This window comes from Ambystoma mexicanum, chromosome 4p, assembly GCF_040938575.1.
Source record: "Ambystoma mexicanum isolate Mex_15411 chromosome 4p, UKY_AmexF1_1, whole genome shotgun sequence".
NCBI lineage: Eukaryota > Metazoa > Chordata > Amphibia > Caudata > Ambystomatidae > Ambystoma > Ambystoma mexicanum.
In genome coordinates this window covers 905871734-905891388 of record NC_090927.1, presented here as the reverse complement: position 1 = coordinate 905891388, position 19655 = coordinate 905871734, and the positions used below count along the sequence as shown (strand labels likewise).

The following is a 19655-nucleotide window of genomic DNA, read 5'->3' as shown; positions in this document are numbered from 1 at the left end:
AAAATCAAACTCTTGGAGGCAGATTGACCATTTTAGCAGTTTTGGGTTGTCCCCTTTCATTTGCATCAACCATCTCCAGGGTTGGTGGTCTGTTTGAATGATGAAAGTAGATCCATACAAGTATGGTCTAAACTTCTTCAAAGCCCACACACTGGCAAAACATTTTCTCTCAATAGTTGCCCACCTTGTTTCAGGTTCCTTCAATTTCCTACTGAGGAAGCAAATGGGGTGCTCCCTACCTTTCTCATCCAGTTGACTGAGTACTGCACTTATACCTATATTGGAAGCATCTGTTTGTACAATGAAGGGTTGGTGGTAGTCAGGAGCTCTGACAGCTGGAGCTTGACAAAGGGCTTTCTTCAGGCTTTCAAAGGCCTGATTGCACTCCTCATTCCATTTGATCTTTTAAGTGAACTTATGAGAAGAGATTACATTCAGTGGAGAAGCTATGGATCCATAGTTCTCAATGAAATTCCTGTAATACCCAGTGAGGCCTAGGAAGGCTCTCACCTGGGTTTGAGTAGAAGGGGTTGTCCAATTTTGCACAGCTTCAATCTTGTTGGCAAATGCCTTATTTCACCACCTACTACCTCATGCCCAAGGTAGACCACTTTACTCTGACCAATCTGGCATTTACTTGCCTTTATGGTCAGATGGGCCTGTTCAAGAGCCTGCAAAACGTATCCTAGGAGGTCAACATGTTCTTTGCAAGTAGGGCTGAACACTGCAATGTCATCCAAGTATGCCATGCAGAAATCCTCCATTCCATTCAGAACCTGATTAACCATCGTTTGGAATGTAGCAGGTGCATTCTTTAATCCAAAGGGCATAACCTTAAACTGGTATAAGCCAACTGGGGTGGAGAATGCACTTTTCTCCTTGGCATGGTCAGTCAGGGCTATTTGCCAATAGCCTGACATGAGATCAAATGTGCTGAGGAACATGGCTGAACCAAGTCTATCCACCAGCTCATCTGTCCTTGGTAAAGGATGGGCATCAATCTTAGTGACTGCATTTAGAGCTCTATAGTCCACACAGAATCTCAACTCCTTGGATCCTGCCTTTGGTACTAACACAACATGGCTAGACCATGGACTAGTAGAGGGGTCTATTACCCTGAGATCAATCATCTTGTTGACCTCTCCTTTGATGTGGGTTCTTACATTTTCTGACATCCTGTAGCCCCTGCTTTTGACAGGTAAACAGTCACCTGTTTGGATATCATGCTAGCTCCAAGGGGTCAAGCCTGGTGCTAGAGAAAACAGGGGGGCAAATTGATTCAACAAAACTTTGCACTCCTCCCGTTGCTCAGGTGTCAGATTAGAAGAGAGATTCACTCCTTCTATTTTTTCATCCAAAGGTTTGCCTCTGAGGAGGTCAGTTAGAGGTTCACTCTCCTCCTCCTCTTGAGCTGAAGCTAGAAGCAGAGCTCCCAGTTCTGGTCTTGAGACATAAGCTTTTAGACGGTCGATGTGAAAGACTCTAGAAGCCTCCTTAGGATTGCCTAAATCCACCAGATAGTTTACCTCTCCAAGTTTTGCCACAACCTTGAAGGCTCCCATCCATTTGTCCTGCAAGGCCCTCTGCCTTGTTGGGACCATAACAAGAACTAGCTGGTCTTGAGCAAACTCAACCATGTTGGCCTTCTGGTCATGCCAATGCTTGACCAGAGCCTGACCTACTTTCAAGTTATCACTTGCCTCAGCCATCATGTGTGACATTCTCCTCAGAGTCCTATCACATAGTCAATGACTCTGACTGGTGTGGGGGAAGGAGCATTCTCCAACCCCTCCTTGATCAGGGCCAATGGACCTCTGACCGGATGGCCATAGAGACGTTCAAAGGGACTGTAACCCACTCCCTCCTGAGGGACTTCTCTATATGCAAAGAGAAGGCATGGCAGTAGAAGATCCCACTTTTTCTTAAGGGGGTCCTCTAAAGCTCCTATCATGCTCTTCAGGGTTCTGTTAAACCTTTCTACCAACCCATTTATCTGAGGGTGGTATGCTGTTGAGAACTTGTAGGTAACTCCACAGTTTTTCCACATGGCCTTCAAGTAGTGGGACATAAAATGTGACCCCTTGTCGGATATTACCTCCTTAGGAAACCCAACCCTGGTAAAAATACCCAGGAGGGCCTTAGCTACAGCCGGAGCTGTAACAGTCCTTATATGAATTGCTTCAGGGAACCTAGTAGCATGGTCTACTACAACAAGTATAAACCTGTTGCCTGAAGAAGTTGGAGGATCAAGGGGACCAACAATGTCGATTCCTACCCTCTCAAATGGTACTCCCACCACAGGGAGAGGCACTAAAGGTGCCAGGTTCTTGGAGCCACTCCTACCAGAGGTTTGGCAAGTGTGGCAACTCTTGCAATACTTATCTACCTCAGCCCCCATTTTAGGCCAATAAAAGTAGAGAGAGAGCCTTTTCTTGGTCTTCTTGAAACTCAAGTGACCAGCCAAAGGTATCTCATGGGCTAGTTGCAAGAAATGGAGTCGGTTTGCTTGAGGCACTACAAGTCTTTTGTAGTCCCCAGGGAGTGACTCTGTTGGTTCACTATAGAAGAGGCCATCTTCCCAATGTAACCTATACTTCCCAGGCTCTTGCACTTCAAGCTGAGAAGCTGCCTGGTGGCGACGACCTTCCAGAGTTGGACATTCTCTTTGTCCCCTACTGAAGTCTGCCCTTTGGGGTCCACCTTCTGCCAGTAAAGACTGCAGCTCAGGATGGTCCACAGGATCAAGATCTCCAATGAGTTCCTGGACTCCTACTAGATCTGAGTCTTCAGGCTCTAGTTCAACCACACAGGGTTGTACCTCACTCTCAGCCTCAGCTGAAGGAGGAATCACAGGTGTGATTTTTGACAACCAAGGAGATTTCCTGGTTGGCAGCACTGGAGTGCTTTCTGCTGGTTTCCTCTTTGAAGTCTTGGGTTTCCCCTTTGCTTCTGGTTGCTATGAAATAGCAGTTAGTAGCTCTAGTGGAGTAGGAGTGATTTCTTTTTATATCATCTCCTCAGGAGAGCCCCTCAAGGTCCTCTCCCTTGCAGGTCTGGTAAGCTCCTGTAATCTCTTACTAGGAGGTCTGGGGGTACTTGACACTCCTCCCAGGTCTTTCAGATCATTGCCCAACAGCACCCTTCCTGGTACTTCAGATTGTACACTCACAGGTATCCTGACAGTCATTTCATTGCACTGGATGAGAGCTGGTAATTGGGGAAGCATCTGCACAGGCCCTCCAGCTAACTTGGTGAGGAATTTGGGTGCCTTAGCAACATCCTGCACCTTGAAAAAAGATTTGTCCACTACAGTTATGCTGGCCCCAGTGTCTCTAATGGCAGGGGTTTCCTGACCATTGACTAGGACACTGTCTTTATAATACTTTTTAGTATTAGGAGGGATAGAATTATACACATCTAAATTCTGTTGTTCCCACAACCCTAGAGATACTAAAGATACACTAGCTGAGACTCCAATGGGATCTTCAGCTAGTACTTGAAAGTTTCCACTGGCCATATGTACTTCCTCCTCTGGAGCGAAGGCTAAGGAGACAGGGTGGACCCCTAAAGGTTTACCTTTCCATCTGGGATCCCCTTTCACATGATCAGTAGAGCCACAAACATAACATTTTCCAAAGGTCTTTATGAATGATGGCTTGTTCTTACCTCCTTCTGGTCTGGGACCAGAAGGTGCACTAGCCTGATTAAGTTTCCCTTGTGGCTTACCCTTAGAATTTTGTCTGGGGCCCTCTTTGGAATTGGAATTATTTGAATTCTCTTTGTTGTCTTTCTTTGGCTGCTTTCCCTCATCCTTTTTCTGAGTTACACCCGAATCCTTGTGAGTAGCCCTGTTGGCAACCCACAAGTCAGCAGCCTTGGCTAGTTTCTTAGAATCTAATTCTTTTGAATCAGCCAAGTGCTGTCTGAGCTCAGGAGAGCAGGCCTCATAGATAGACTCCATCATGACAAGATTTCTCATTCCTTCATAAGTGTTAACCCTGTAACCCTTAATACATCCCTTTAAGGTCTTTAAACACTAATTCACCCAAGTAGCCCAATGGGTACTATCATGCTTTTTGAGGGTCCTAAACCTCTTGAGGTACTGGGAAGGAGTCTTCCCAAATCTAGCTATCAAAGCTAGCTTTACACATTCATAATCCATCCTATCCACCTCCCCCAACTCCATTACCACATCAGATGCAACAGGGGGGAGCCTAGAGAATAACCAGGGGATCAACAGATTCCCTGCGATATCCTGGAGCCCATGATTATATTCAAACATAGCAAGCCAATCTAATACATTCAACTTAGGTTCATACATACCCACAATCTCTTTAGGCATCCGGGGCCTTTTTGGACTGGAAGATCTAGAGGATTCGGGGAGAGAAGCATTTTCCAAAGACAATTTCTTCATCTCAAGCTCATGGTTGAGCTCCATTTCTTTGAGCCTCAGTACTTGATGTCTCTGTTCAGTTTGGGTACTAATTCTTTTGAATTCAAGTTCAAGTCTCATTTTTTCTAGAGAGATAAATTCAGGACTTAATGTGGGACCTGGTAAAGGTCCAGTAGCCACGGGTTGAGGCCTTTGAGCAGGTTGAGGGCCAGAGGGGGTGACATTGTTATCCTCCTCTTCCCCATCTGTTTCAACAATAACATCTTCAACATTATTTTCCTCAAGATTTGCTACATTTGCTGGAGTAGTGGGCACTACAGCACCACTATCCAGACTTTGTTTCTCTAACAGTCTAACGATCATTTCTAATTTCTTGCCTTTCACAGGAAGACCTTTCGGTCTACACAGATCCCTTAAATAATCAGCAGTATTAGTAAGGAGGGTCTCCTGGCTGTAACTTTCCATAATTTTGACTTCTGTTTAAAATAAACTTGTTGTGATAGTTGGCCTTGTGGTTATTTGAACCAAAGTACTAGCAGAACTGTAAAATGTAAATCCAATACTTTCATCCCACCGATGTACACCAGTGTTAGGCAGAATCCTGTGCAGTTCCCTTAGGGAGCACTACACAAGATTAGGACTACAGACGAGAGCAATAAATCCCCTTTGGTATCAGTCTGTACCACAAAGATTTAGTTGGTAGCTGTGGCTGAGCAGTCAGACTTATCTCAAGAGGAAGATGAGCAGTATTCAGGGTTTACACAATAGGCCTACAAGACTATGGTACAAGGAAACGCTGACCAAAGCTTTGTATTAAAAAGTAGTTATATATTTGTTTTATACACTTCTAATAAAACACATGCATCACAGTCATCAAGCAAGTTAAATTAAGGCAAAGGAAAAATATACACACTCCCAAGTTAAATTGTAGACCAAGTGAACCAGAGTGAAAACTGAGCAAAACGGCACAGTGACAACTACACACAAGGGATCCTCTAACAATTCCTCACAAGGGAGGGAAAGCACAAGTTATATAGAAATAGGTTCTTACACACCCTAGTAACACTTCACATCAGTTTGTTAATCAGTTTAAGCAAAATAACACCGTAGATCCCTTACTGCTATGTATCAAAATCAACATGATTAAATTGTTCAAAAAAGTACCAAACTCTGGTATCATGCATTTTTATGAAATTCTCTGAAAACAAAAAGGGCAAATTTCTAGAAAGTTATTTGAAATATTTATTATTTAGACAAAGAAAATCCTGATGAGCATAAAGGTTGTAATAACAAAGAAGTATAACAAAGAAGTATACAAAGAAGTAACAAAGAAGTATAAGATTGTTTAAAGAACAGAAAACAATCAATTATTCTTTTTATGAGAAACAGAAAAAAATATTTTTTAAAATAAGTTCTTCTTTGTTATAAAGTCACAAAGAAGAAATAAAAAAGGTCAGACCTGTCATTAGGAATATTGGAGTTAGAGTTTGAGAGGATACGGTTGTTCTGTGTAGAGAAGGAAGAACTTTTTACCTTAAGAACCGTCTATATATCTTCTCTCCACTAGTACTCCATTCCTTTTTTATTTCTTCTTTGTGACTTTATAACAAAGAAGAACTTATTTTAAAAAATATTTTTTTCTGTTTCTCATAAAAAGAATAATTGATTGTTTTCTGTTCTTTAAACAAAATTGTGAATTACAACTGTGAATGTTTTAACAATTTCTGTTATACTTCTTTGTTATTACAACCTTTATGCTCATCAGGATTTTCTTTGTCTAAATAATAAATATTTCAAATAACTTTCTAGAAATTTGCCCTTTTTGTTTTCAGAGAATTTCATAAAAATGCATGATACCAGAGTTTGGTACTTTTTTGAACAATTTAATCATGTTGATTTTGATACATAGCAGTAAGGGATCTACGGTGTTATTTTGGTCTTTTGTCCCCTCCTTTTCTGCTCATGGGGCAAATCCCCCCCTCTTTCTTTGTTTGCACAATCAGTTTAAGCAAGGCAGTTCATCAGTATAAGCAATACTTAAATGAAAATTGAGCAAAATGGCATTTGACAAGGTTTAAAAAGGGGAAGGAAAGGGTAGTTAAAAGAAATAGGTGCATCAACACAGTTCTAGATGAGAATCAATCTAAAGAAGGCAGGTCTAGCAAATGTAGCCAGAGTCAGTAGGCCTGTGCCAGAGTTAGTGGTACAGGGTAAGGGTCCAGGAGCAAAATGTTCTTGTAGCTGCAGTCAAGTCTTTGGTTAACGATTTTGAAAAGGTGGATGCAGATGTTGAAAAGACAATGTTAAGAGAGAGGGGAGGCCAACCCAACAGGTAGGTAAAGGATTTAAAACACCTTTAGTGCTACCGCAAAGAAAGGGCGGCCTGGCGGAGCAATGTACCTTTAAATGAAGAAGTGGCTCCTGCGGTGGCGGTTGTTCCTGGTAGTTCCTGCAGTTTGGGTGATCCAGCAGAGGAAGCGAGGCTCTCGTCTTGGAGAAAGGTTCGAGTTACTGCACTACCCAGGGATGAAACCAGCCGCGATGCTGACCGACAAATAAAAGGTATTCTCCTTTAAATCGCGGTCCGGGTGGACTGGTGCCTGCCTATCCGGCCTCCGAGTACAGGGTACGGGAGATTCGACCAAGGCAGGTCCGGGAAGGCGATTGGCAAACTGGTTGGCCCCACCAGCTTAAGGGAAGAAGGCTCTTGCAGAGGAAGATCTTCTCTCGTCATGTGGAGAAAAGTGGTGAGACGCTGCAGCAGGGCTTCACCAGTGGTTCAGTCGTTGCAGATGACTTTGGCTTCTCTCCTCTTCGGCTTCTTAGTTCCAGTGACGACGTCTTGCACTTCCAGTCCTCAGGACCCTGCTTTTATGCAAAAAGAACCCCATTCATACAGCGTAGCTGTCACACACTGGAGTGGTCATCTTGGTGGGAGACCCTCCAGCCTATCAGGATAGAGTGCGACATGGGTTGCGAAGGAAACCCAGTCCAGGGGTCCTACTGCCCCTCCCACACAATGGACCCACCCCAGACTCAGTGGCGCCGAAAGGAGGGCTTCTTGGCAGAAGCCCGCCAAAAGGACGAACAAAGGATCCCCGATCTGGGTTAGGAGTTTGGAGAAAGACACGAGAAAGAAGTTATATTAAAGTTTTGGCAAATAAAACCTACCGGAGCAAAGTTAATATTAAAATGCACCGGCGGTATGTTAGAGGCTGTCAGAAAAAGTGGTAGCCTCGAACAATGGGAAAATCATATAGGGAAATATTTGTGGTAGAATATTTATGGTAGTAACCACTGCCACCAGCCAGAAACTTTTGAGAGAGGGACTGTACAGAACCCTCTCGAAAATGAACATAAGGGTAAAACTATTAACCCTTTCCAGTACCTCCATAGTAAGATGGGTTATACTGGTTTAGTTCATAGGATTTGACTAGTAAAGTCAATGGGGACTTTACATGCCCTGGGGTACAGTAGTCAGCCCCAGGGTATGGAGTCTATGTTTGGGGGTCGCTACGACACCCCTGTGTCACTGTACTGAGGGTGCTGTGTAACACATGTGAATAAAGAAGGTTCCTATGGGGTTGAGAAAGATCCCATAGGCATTAAACACAAACATAGCCTAGAACACACATAGCAAAAATGCCTCAGAGTGGGAAAAAGAGTCTCACTCTTAGCAGGTAAAAAGAAACAAACCCTTCAAATCCAGCAATGCTGCTGGGGGACTGTATAGCTAGGGGAAATTAGCCATTGAATGAGAATTCTCCCTAACAGGGGGTGTCCCCTGCATACCTTAAAGGGAAAGCGGGGGACAAATGAACAGATTCCAAAAAGCTTGAGTTTCAAAATGCAAACAAGTCAGCTTTGCAATTTTGCAACTCAAGCTTTTTAGAATATGGTTTTTTAACGTAGATCCCCGAGGAGCCACATTAGATCACCTGAAAAATGGCAAAGCAATCGGGCTGAACGTGCTTCCTCAAGAATGGATCAGAAAGTTTAAAGCATGTTGGATCCTGGGCCTAAAAGGGTCCTTTGACCGAGAACCCCACTTTCCAAATTATGATATAGAACCAACCACATTCCAGTGTATAAGGGTCTGGTGAACACATCTGTATCATATAGGTCTATTATGATAACAACACACAACTCTTCACCTGAAAATTAGCAGAACGCCGAAAGGCCGTAATTATCAAGTGACGGTGCAACAGCATGGTGAATACAAGGCATTAGAATAGATCGAGCAAGAATTAATTACCTGCTATTGGAACAATTGAGAGACATGTATTTGCCTCAGAAGAAGAGCCAAGTCTCAAAACACATGTCAGGCTGATTGTGCTTTCAAATTAAATATATGTACAATTGTGCATGTAAATTCCAATGTTTGGCGCAGTTTGATTGGTCAATCTCATTGAATGTTTCACTTGAATTGTGGAGTGTAGGGCAATAAACCCACAGATCACCAATCATCCGCAGCCCTAACATACATTAATTTATATTCTTGCAAGCGCTGGGGGTCTCTGTTCTTTCTTTGCCCCCTTCTCGCCCTTATTCTAGAGGTGCTTTATGGACAGGAAGAAGATAGCGAGGCCCTGATGAAAATTCTAATGGTTTTCAAGAAAGGTCTTTCTACAACTCAACAGGTGATTAGTTACAAGGAAAGAGTGCTCCCTTGTACGATGGATGAGACCACTGTAAATGCCTACCTCCTCAAAATAATGATGGAGCCCTATAAGAGGACCAGCATGAAGGTCTGGTACGGCATTCAATGACTGAGTAATCCAATAAAGCTGAGTATATAGGCGGAGCAGGGATGCCTGCTGGGCCTTATGCTTGTTAACCTGCATGCAAATGAATGTACATGATGCATCAATCCCTGTAACAGTGGACAGGCCAAGAACGGACCGTCTTCAAATGACTATACTCCTCTAGGCAGAAGATTCCAAAGTGCCACACGCCCTAATTAGTGACAGTGCGGTACTGCAGGGGAAAATGAACTTAATGCAGACACACCAAATGTTATGATTTGGGGCATGAAGCATGCAGCTAAGCAGAAGCCCTCATTTACTTTAGAGAGAGTACTTGTGGAAAGAGGAAAGGCATATACTTTGCTGGGACTGAAGATAGCTGAATGCAACCGCTGGAAACGCCATATTGCTCAGAGCATAAGCAGGGCTGAGAGGCAGAAAATGAGATCCAGAAATGTGGGAAGAGGATGGGGAAAATACTCCTTCGTAGCAAACGTATGAATGCAACAGTTGGGGGTATTGTTTGCTATTGGTCAATAATCTGGAGCTTGGACAAACATACAAAGGACTTGGTTGCTTTGAAAGCAAACTGTGGACGCGACTGTTGCACCTACTGCCTCAAGCAATCTTCACAGTGATACTTGAAGCAGTACTAGACGTCACGTCTTGTCAGGATGTAGCCTCAATGATGCTTGTTGTTGTCCATTTCGGAATACATGAAATTAAATGGAAGCAGGGAAAACAATCTGATAGATATATGATAGAACCTGTATAAGCTTAAGATTTTGATATTGATGGCCAAAGCTCTGGAATTGGTGGGAATTCGTTCACTCGTCAGGAGAAATGGCAGAGAAAGGGAAATACTAAATTCATTAGTCGAGTCCAACACCGAAGAAAAGAAAGCAAGACTCTGTTGGGAAGAAGCCTTAGATAAATTGATATTTATTCTCTTGCTGAGCATCTTCCAAAATTGGAAAAAAAGAAGATAACAATTGCCGTGCTCCTTACAACATCAGGGAGAGCTACGTCTTGTCAGCTTAGTGGGTAACATTTTGCTACCCTTGGCAGAAGTATTGAACATAGGGAATGTGGAGGATCAGAAGATGCATAAATTCATTCGCGGGTTACCCCACACTAAAGTGATAATCCCTCCTACACAGTGGGGATATAATATCTATTTAATCAAAAAAGAAGGGACATGTCCATATTACTTTAGCACAACATGTTACCCACAACAATCTGAAACCTGCTCGCATAGCCTATTCACCAAATAAAGGCTATGTCAAGTCTAATGAATGGCATGTGTCCAATATTTAAAATATCATATTTAATTCATTTGCTAAACAGCACAAGTATCAAAAAACATTTTCATAAAAAATGCATTACATCACATAAATAATACACTATGTTATAAAAGTGGTGATAGCACCACACATATTCAAATTATACAACTACTTGAACATTCTCCACAGTAGCTAATTCAACTATTCTTATTTCCTACTGTGTACAACAACTTAGCCCGACTTATATAAGTTTCTGTCCTGGATGTTACTATTAACTGGACATTCTTCAGGGGCGGAAAATTGTCTTGTGCTTCTTGTAGACTTCTCTCTATGGTTCCGGTTTCTAAAGCTGGGGGTACGTACAATACAAAAACATATTACTACATTGACATAATAGGTTATTTACCTTAACCTAGCTAGTCCTAATCACCATTAGGATGCATCAAGTATATATTTTATAAAATACTGGTGCTTAAAACTTGTAGCCATTTAATGTTGTACAGGTTTGATAGACAATCACAATTTTGTCCTTCACTGTTCACAGTGTTAGAGAGAGATATATATATAGCACCTATCCCACCCTGTTCTCATCAAATCATCATGCTCACCGATGAATGGTATAATCATAGAGTACACACATCTATTCCGAACCCTAACTAAGGTCCTAACACAGTCTAGTAGAGTATGGCCTCACCTCCATTCCAATGCTGATTTTTCTCTCTGTTGGGCAAAGTACATGGGTTTTTGGCAAACCCAAATCAGATATACAGTTCAAGTTCTGTTTAGAAAAATAAGACACTCTGTGAGTTCCTAAATGTACACAAGGTGGACCACACAGCAATAAGCAGAAAGAAAGGATCATACCTTTAAAACCCTCAGTAATAAGATGTTACTAATTTCTGAGGTCTGCAGTCATATCCAAAAAACTTCCTGAGCCAAAATTCTATTTTGCTTAGTAGCGTTCCATGGGAGGAAAACGTCTTCCCTAGAGTGTAACAAACAAAAGTCTCACCTTAGTAAGCCAATTAAACAGGGATGTGCTTTTCAATAAAGAAATACCAATATATTCCCTAAGCATAGGCCCCCCAGCTTACCTTTAATGTTGCTCAAGCCGAATCCTATCAGCAGAGTGTAATTATTCTGCCGCTGACCTGCTCGCAAAGCGAACCTTTCCATCTATTTTGCGCGCTACGTTTGTACGCACCTTGATGACGTCATCGCGTCAAAACGTGACGCGATGACGTCATGCGTCCCGCGCAACGCTATGCCGTCGCCAAAACAGGCGTGGTTGCCAAAGCAATCCACGAAAATGCCAATATAAAATAATGGCATCACACAACTCAAATAGGCTCGACCATATGTTTTTAAAACTGGAGGAAGGTAAAATAAAAATATTTATAAAAATATTTCTCTCCATAAATGTTAGGGCCCAGTGGTGCACGGGTGGTTTCTCCCTGCCCCTATATCCATAGGCAGGGACTAACTCGAGTTTATAGATGTCTCTACTGGTTAAATGTGCTGGATTTCTTTGTGAAGAGGCACAGTACAATGATACACAGAAGGTCCACCACTATGATTTAAACATTCAATGTTCCCGGGTTCATATAGCATTATCATATGAGAATACTATACGGGCCACCCGCACCCTACTAGAGAAACATTTAGTTATTTCCAATAGGTGATACAGAATACCCTGCCCACATCATATCCTGTCATGAGCTCTTAGAAGTAAATTCCTATTTAACAGTAGATACATCTTGATGGGAAATACCAACAGTCAATGCATGATATGATATGGCATTAGTAACGGGCCTATACACAAGTGTTTCAAGGCGCGACGAGGCAGGGAGGGGGGAACAAGGGGAAGACAGACAACGATCCTACTAGGCCAGGTGCCATTCAGACCGCGCAAGTGCAGGGGTAGGGGGAAGGGAAAAAGGGGAAGGGGAAGGGGGGTGGGGGGGGGGGGAGTGCAGTACAAATAAGTAGAATAGAAATAAAATAATAAATAAATAGGGCCAGCTGGTGGCAAGTGCAAGGTAAGTGCAGACAAGTGCTGGGGGGGGGGGGGCTGTAGGGATACAGAGACAGTCCCGCAGTGCAGGGGTTGCCAGGGAGGCAGTGCAAGTGAAGAGTGACTGGGCCCAGGACCGAGGTCGGTGAGAGTGGCCCAGTAGCAGAATCAGTGCAGTTTAGGTGAAGAATTTAGCAGGGGAGAGGGAGAGAGAAAGCAGAAGTGAAGAGGAAGGTTTTGAGGTGCTTCCGGAACCGGAGATGGTTCTCCTCAAGTTTCAGGGAGGCAGGAAGGCTGTTCCAGAGGGAGGCCCCTGCCGCGGAGAGAGATCTACCCCCAGCTCGTTGCTTCGAGAAGCGGCTGACCTTGAGGGAGTTGGAGACGGATGAGCGTAGGGCTCGGGAAGGAAGATATTTAGGAAGAGAGAGTTGAAGGTATTTAGGCCCCAGGCCCCAGAAGGCCTTGTGGACAATGCAGAGGGTTTTGAACTTAATCCTCGCAGCCACTGGGAGCCAGTGTAGAGATTTCAGTCCTGGAGAGATACGGTCCCTGGGCTTGAGGCCAAGGACAAGTCTCGCAGTTCTGTTCTGGATGAGTTGCAGAGGGCGGAGAGTGGAGGCAGGCAGATTAAGATAGAGGTTGTTACAGTAGTCCAGCTTCGAGAGAACCCGGGCTCGGGAGACAGTGAGCTTCTGGGGGAAGGAGAGGAAGGGAAGAATACCTCTGAGGAGGTGCAGCTGGTAATGTGACTTCTTAGAGACGTCAGATATATGAGGAGAGAAGGAGAGTGTGGAGTTGAAGATGACCCCGAGGTTTTTTGCCTTGCAGGTAGGAGCAGGAAGAGGGCCAAGAGTGGCCGGCCAGAGAGCTGCAGGGAAGGAGGGAGTGGGTGTGCCGATGAGTAGGATCTCAGTCTTACTAGCATTAAGGCAGAGGTCATTGGCAGCACACCATTCCTGAATAGCAGACAGACAGTCAGAGATGAGGGAGGGAGAGGAGGAGGAGGCCGAGGGTAGCCTGAAAATGAGCTGGGTATCGTCCGCATAGCACTGAAAGTTGGGGCAGAGGGCGGCGATGCGGTGGGCAAGGAGTGCCAGATACTGGTTGATCAGCCAGGGAGAGAGATTAGATCCCTGGGGAACGCCACAGGTGGAGAAAAAGATGTCAGAGAGGAAGGACCCAAGTTGGACCTGGGAGGGTCGATTGGAAAGGAAAGAGGTCAGCCACGCCAGAGCCTGACCAGTGATACCCAGGTTATCACGGAGACGGTTGAGCAGGATGGCATGGTTGACAGTGTCAAAGGCAGAAGAGAGATCGAGCAGAATGAGAACACATGGAGTGTTGGAGTCGAGGTTCAAGTGCAGGTCCTCACGGATGTTCAGGAGAGCAGTTTCCGTGCTTCTGGCCGCTCTGAAGCCAGATTGATGGTCATGGAGACTATCAACAGCTTCAGCATGGAGGTTAAGCTGGGAGATGGCCAGTTTCTCCAGGAGCTTGCCCAGGAAGGGAGTGATGGAGATTGGGCGATAGTTAGCCGGACAGGAGGGGTCGGCAGAGGGTTTCTTAAGGAGAGGGTGCACAAGGGAGTGCTTGAGGGGGGATGGGAAGACTCCAGAGGCGAAGGAGTGGTTGCAAAAGTCAGCCAGGGCAGGAGCCAGGGAGTCGATGTGGTCCTTGATAGTTTTGGAGGAACAGGGGTGAATCTGTTTAGACGAGACTTTCATAGATCGGACTTGTCTGGAAACCTCGTCAGCAGAGAAAAGGGGAAAGGCAGAGAAGGAGGGAGGAGGGGTGGCTGCAGAAGGGCCAGAGGAAGAGCAGGGAAGAGAGGGGGGGAGGTGATAGGAGGAGAGTGAGGGCAGGATGTCCTGAGTTTTAGAGATGAAGTGGGAGGCCAGTGCAGTGCAGAGGGCCTGGGAGGGGGACAGGAGAGGTAGAGACTGCAGCAGGGTTGGCATGACAAGTCCTATAATGTAGATTAAATATACAAGAAAATAATTGGTCTTTTTAATATTGTGCCACTCAATATTTTCATTAAGTCCTGTTATATGACTGTTAGTTAAAAAAATCAGTTTTTGTTCTAAATTTAACAGTTTTCTATTGATATCTTCCTGTGTCTTCCCTTTTACTTTCTTCAAGATGCACCATTCAAAATCCATGAAAGAATGGCCCTTCTCTCCAAAGTGTTTCACCAGGGGGGCTTTTTCAACATGGTTTTTAAGGCAACTCTTGTGTTCTATCATCCGTGTCTTGCATTTTCTGTTGGTCTTTCCTATGTACAGTAAGGCACATGGGCATCTAATCATATAAATCACATTATCTGTTTTGACAATTAGTATGTTCCTTCATTTGCCATTCTGATTTCAAACCCAAATTCACAGATGTCATTTTGCGGGTAAGCGGTAAATCAAGAGAAAAGGAAAACACCAACTGTGAAAACCAGGCGGCCATTTGTAATTCTGGGCCTATAGGCAGAGACATCCCAGCAGAAAATCCCACCGACAGCACCTGTTAAAGTGGGTCTGCCTAGCAATTCAGGCAGACACAGTTGTTGCAAGGTGGGTTTGGGGGGCAGTAACAGAACTTTTACGACCATTCAGACCCCTGAGGTCTCGTCCTCAAATATGCCTGCAGTCACCTGCCCTGCTTCCACCAGTGTCCCTCAGATCAAAAAGCCCAATGAGAAATCACAAGGACTTTTAGATCCTGAACCCACTTGCTCTCATTCCACAAGCCAAGATCCTGGCACTGCCCAAGACTCCTGGAACCTATGAAATGGACGGACGAACTAGAGGCTGTGGATGTGAACCCCGAAAAAAAGGCTTATTTGCATTGGCACTGTTGGGAACAGGAATATGCCATATGTGCACTTTGGGAGTTACCACCTGCCTAATCCCACCCTGCAATGTTCCCCAGTCCACCTGGCCTATGTACTCTACTGATTGCTGAGCTAGCTATCAAGGAGGCACCCATGGATCATGGATGTAAATGCAAGCAAGTACTTTCTGAACTTGCAGATATAAAGAGGTTGCTTCTGGTCCTGTTGGAAGCCCAAGGAAGAGGGGGAGTTACAGCGATGCTAGCCTCTGACCTTGTAGATGCTATGAGGTTCCACAACCCACCTGAGGAGCTATAAAACCACACCGCCAAAGGCCCCCGGCTACAATAAGTACCAGCATAGTGCTTCAGGTCGCCACCCACTGTGATTCACGTGCACCAACCGTAAAAACACAGAACCAAGACGAGCAATCCATCCAGCAGCCCATATTCAAGCAAGCCACTAGTGCACCGCTACCACCCAAGGGCAGTCTCCAGGCACTCTATAACACATGGAATTGGGGATGACAGAGTTGTTCATTCAAATATCAGGAAACCATGGCCCAATCCCAATACTGCACACCCCAGGGAATGTAGTCCACATACCAGGGAGGGTACGACCAATAGTAAGGCAATTGGGGGCTTTAGGAGGGGCCCAGTATTCCTGCATAACGTCCCCAAATGATCTCCCAACCAAGGGGCGCGCTCATCAATATCTACATGCACTGGCTCTGCACTGTAAGGGGGCTGTCCTTTTGTAACCTGGGAGGCAATATTGAACTGCTCCATAAGGCACTATGAGGGTGAAAGTACATGTCATTTTGTGCAGATGGAATTTAGGGACCAGAGAGTGGCCAATGGTGTTCTGTGTACAAACGCGTATCGTAGCAGAACATCAAACGGCTCGATTGTAATCAGCCCCTATCTTTTCTACAGTACTGTTCTCCCCTATCCTCAAGAACTAACCCGCATTATTCTTTCCTATCTGGTGCCAGCACCATTGCATTGGAGAAAAGGTCCACAAGTAATCGCAGCAGGCTCTTAATAGATTTGTGAAAAAGGCGATTGAGCATCTGGGTTGAATTGTTATTAGTGGGACTTGCTTGGGGGTCAGAGGAAACGTCACTTTGCTTTATGGAAGGTTGTACGGTTATTGCAAATTAAGAATTCTTTGCTATGTTACGATGTACATTGATGGCCCGATGGCCGAATAAAGTTATTTCATTACATTAGATCACTGTTTTAAATTAGTTTGTCAATTATGGCGCAATCAATGTTTTAAAAAAAAGCCCTGCAACACCTTTGTGTAACCGTTCAATTGTTCAAATAGTTATGCCAAACATCAATTGTTAGCAATTACTGTTACTAACATTATGTTTCAAAAATTGGCATTCATCAAATGCAGTCTTCAGAAAACAGAGACAATAGTTACACAATGTGTTTACTGTAACTCTTTGCTAACTTCGAAGATCTTGCCTTCAGTGATTCGATTGTTGCAATATGCCTCGGGTAAAACATTTTTGTCAATTTTATTTCTTAGGTGCAGAGGGCCAGTCATCAGCCACGGATCCAGCACCCGACCCCGGGGTCCCTGCGCAACAAACTGTTAGGCCAAAAGACAAAGCGTGCAGCTCTGCAACTTTCAACAGAGCGCATCAAGAACTTCTCCCAATGGACCCCTCCAAATTAAAGCATGCAAAGATGCAAACAGTCCATGAACCGGTTATCGGAGCCAGGCAACTTGAGCAGCAGATCGTACCCATCACTGACCGGGGGACTCAAACAAAAAGATCCACAAAGGCTGGGCTGTCTCGACAAAGGCACGGTCAGTCCACGCTCCAGCCCCTGCAGCAGTCTGCTGCAGGCACCCAAGTCAAGGACACATCACAAGCCCTGGAGATCACTCAGTATTTTTTTGAGGCCGTCTCAACTCAAATGGAAAAGTGGTACGAGAGGAAGATTGAAGAAGCCTACAGCCAAGCCAATCAGAGGGCTCAGCAAGATAAGGTTGCCCTGAAGGAGTACATCAGAAGCCTAGAAGAGGAACTCAGTAGGCTAAGGACTAAGGCACAGAAGGAAAGCTAGCGTCCATGAATCTGGTGACCCTTACTTGGAGAACATGGCCAGATCTGCAATAAAGCCAACTGTGGTCCATCCTGTTTTGAGTCGTCAGCATACTGTCTGGATCTGATCAAACCCTGGATCTTCACTGATGACAAGTCACACAGAACCTCCATTAAATTGTGCTTTTTTTTTTAAACAAGGGTGGGCCCGACTGAAGCAGGGAAAGTCAATACGTGGTTCGACTGTTAAATATTTTAATGCTTCCATTTGTCTTCATGAAATGAAGATCATATTTTTTTTATTAATAAAAAGACATTCTCTGTGCCATTAGATTACTGTGCAAGATTCCCTCTTTCCACAGCAGATTGTTATGGACTTTGTACAGTGGACTTGTTCTACATTATGACCCAGGTGGGGTTCTGTGTCCGGAACAAAGTGCAGTGCCATATGCCTAGCGTGGGTGATGGCTGTGTACATTGATGTAAATACAAATACTCATATTTATAGTGCAGGGCGATCAGGAGAAATGTGTTGTTTTAGTAATGACTTAGATGTCGGCCACTGGTGAACTCACATCCTCAGGTCTTGGTCAACTTGTCAAAGCAAATTATGCAGCCTTATTTACTGTTTAAAGAGCCAACGCATTTAAATAAAATTTGAAGGAAAAAAACAAAGCTGTCTATTCTTTAAAGCCTTTGTTCAAATGCTATGGAAAGTACACCATAAAGTTTACAGTTATGAAAATGTGTAACCCGTTTTTAAAAATGTTCAGGCTTCAGCAGTTGCACAACCAGGTTTAGTTGCAACCTGCTCATGTTATCACAGACATGCAGACAACAGTGTCTCAGTTCCTCTACCACTCGTTTACAGCATTGGCAAGACTTTGCACCTTGTCAGCTACAACCGTACACACTAAGTTCAGCACCACCGGGCCTTCTGTAGGCACCCCAGTTGAGCTAGTGTAATGAAGCTTGGCCTAGGCTGACCCACAGTTTCAGAGTCCAGAACAGGTCCAAACATTGGTGACCTGTTGCATGTCAGAATGATGACGTCCTCTTTCTAACATATTTTCCCAAATGTTTTTTGGAGCGTTTTCTTTATTTTGTATTTTTTTAATTATTGCATTTGTTAATCTAAATCAACCTTTACAAACATTAAACAAAGACGTTACCAGATATCATAGAATTAAAACCTTCACATAATATCAGTACAAATCTAAAAACCCACTGTACTATAAAACATAAATCCACATACCTCTTAGCTCAAATTGATTGAAGGAGATTTGCTATGAATTTTAACTGTGTCAAGAACTTCACAACTGAGATTGTGAGCGGGGTGCAAGAGCCGCTCAACAACCAATTCCAGAAGTTTAGTCCATCAGCGCAGTCTATTCTATATATGAATTTACTCAAATACATTAGCCAGAGTTCGTTTCGGGCACTCTAAAATTATATGTTTCAGAGATTCAGTCTTAGCCACATCTTGACAATAACAACAAAAAGCTAAATCTCTAGGCAATGCCTTTCTAATAGTTAATATTTCCCTTGTTAACATTAAATGAAAGCAGAATCTGAAAGGAAGAGGCTAAAAATGTAGAGGGTGACTTTTTTAGATAAGGGGCCAAAATGTTCTGGCTCTTGTGCTCATCCCGCAAATGTGCAAACAAGGGATATCTGTGTGAATTTTCAATGGCATCAATCCAGTCCCTTTGAAAAATGACCTTTTTGAACGAGCACGGATTATGTGTGAGTGTTTCCTTTGAGGGATTCAATCCACGTAAAAAGGTCTCACATTGAAACACAAAGTCAGTTATCAGATTATTCCCCCTCTTCTGAGCTGCATCATTTAGGTCACAGTAGAAAGTTTTCTGCATGTACCAGTATGTTCCTATAAAAGCACATCAGTCTCCAACGCAGTGATCTAATCGCAAGCTTAAAATGAATGATAGCCGCAGGAACACAGTTGGGAAGTTTTAAGACAACGCCATAACCTGCCTTCAAGTTTTCAGAGAATGTCAAACGTGTAAGTTTGCAATAACCTTACCCATAAATCACTTTTGGAGTGATTTTCTGCTCAAAATACTTAATTAGGGTCTCTAAAGTAAATTTACCAAATGTATTGTTTATTTTAGTCATCTGGGCAGCCAAAGCGTCCCCTTTGTGTTTTAAATATTCCCAGACGAAGACCTTATTTGGTTTAACGGTAATAGTGAAGCCAGAGTACTCAAGCGTATCGATCGTCTCCAATTTGAGACCATTTAGTTCCCATGTGTGCTTTTGTTGCTTGCACAGGGATCCAATTACAAACATTTTACTCTTCAGTATGTTTATTTTTAAATA

General features: G+C 43.8%; 1 protein-coding gene across 13 annotated transcripts in view; it reads left to right on the top strand.

Annotated features, from left to right (window-relative positions):
* The window catches only part of ANKRD6 (ankyrin repeat domain 6), a 1122185-nt gene extending 1104195 nt beyond the window's left edge, over nucleotides 1-17990 (top strand). For all 13 annotated transcript variants that reach the window (XM_069606486.1, XM_069606494.1, XM_069606490.1 and 10 more), the window contains one exon: nucleotides 16793-17990. In XM_069606486.1, the coding sequence (XP_069462587.1) occupies nucleotides 16793-17337 (545 nt within the window). In that variant the 3' untranslated portion in view covers nucleotides 17338-17990. The remainder of the gene's footprint in view (nucleotides 1-16792) is intronic.
* Nucleotides 17991-19655: the final 1665 nt, after the last annotated feature.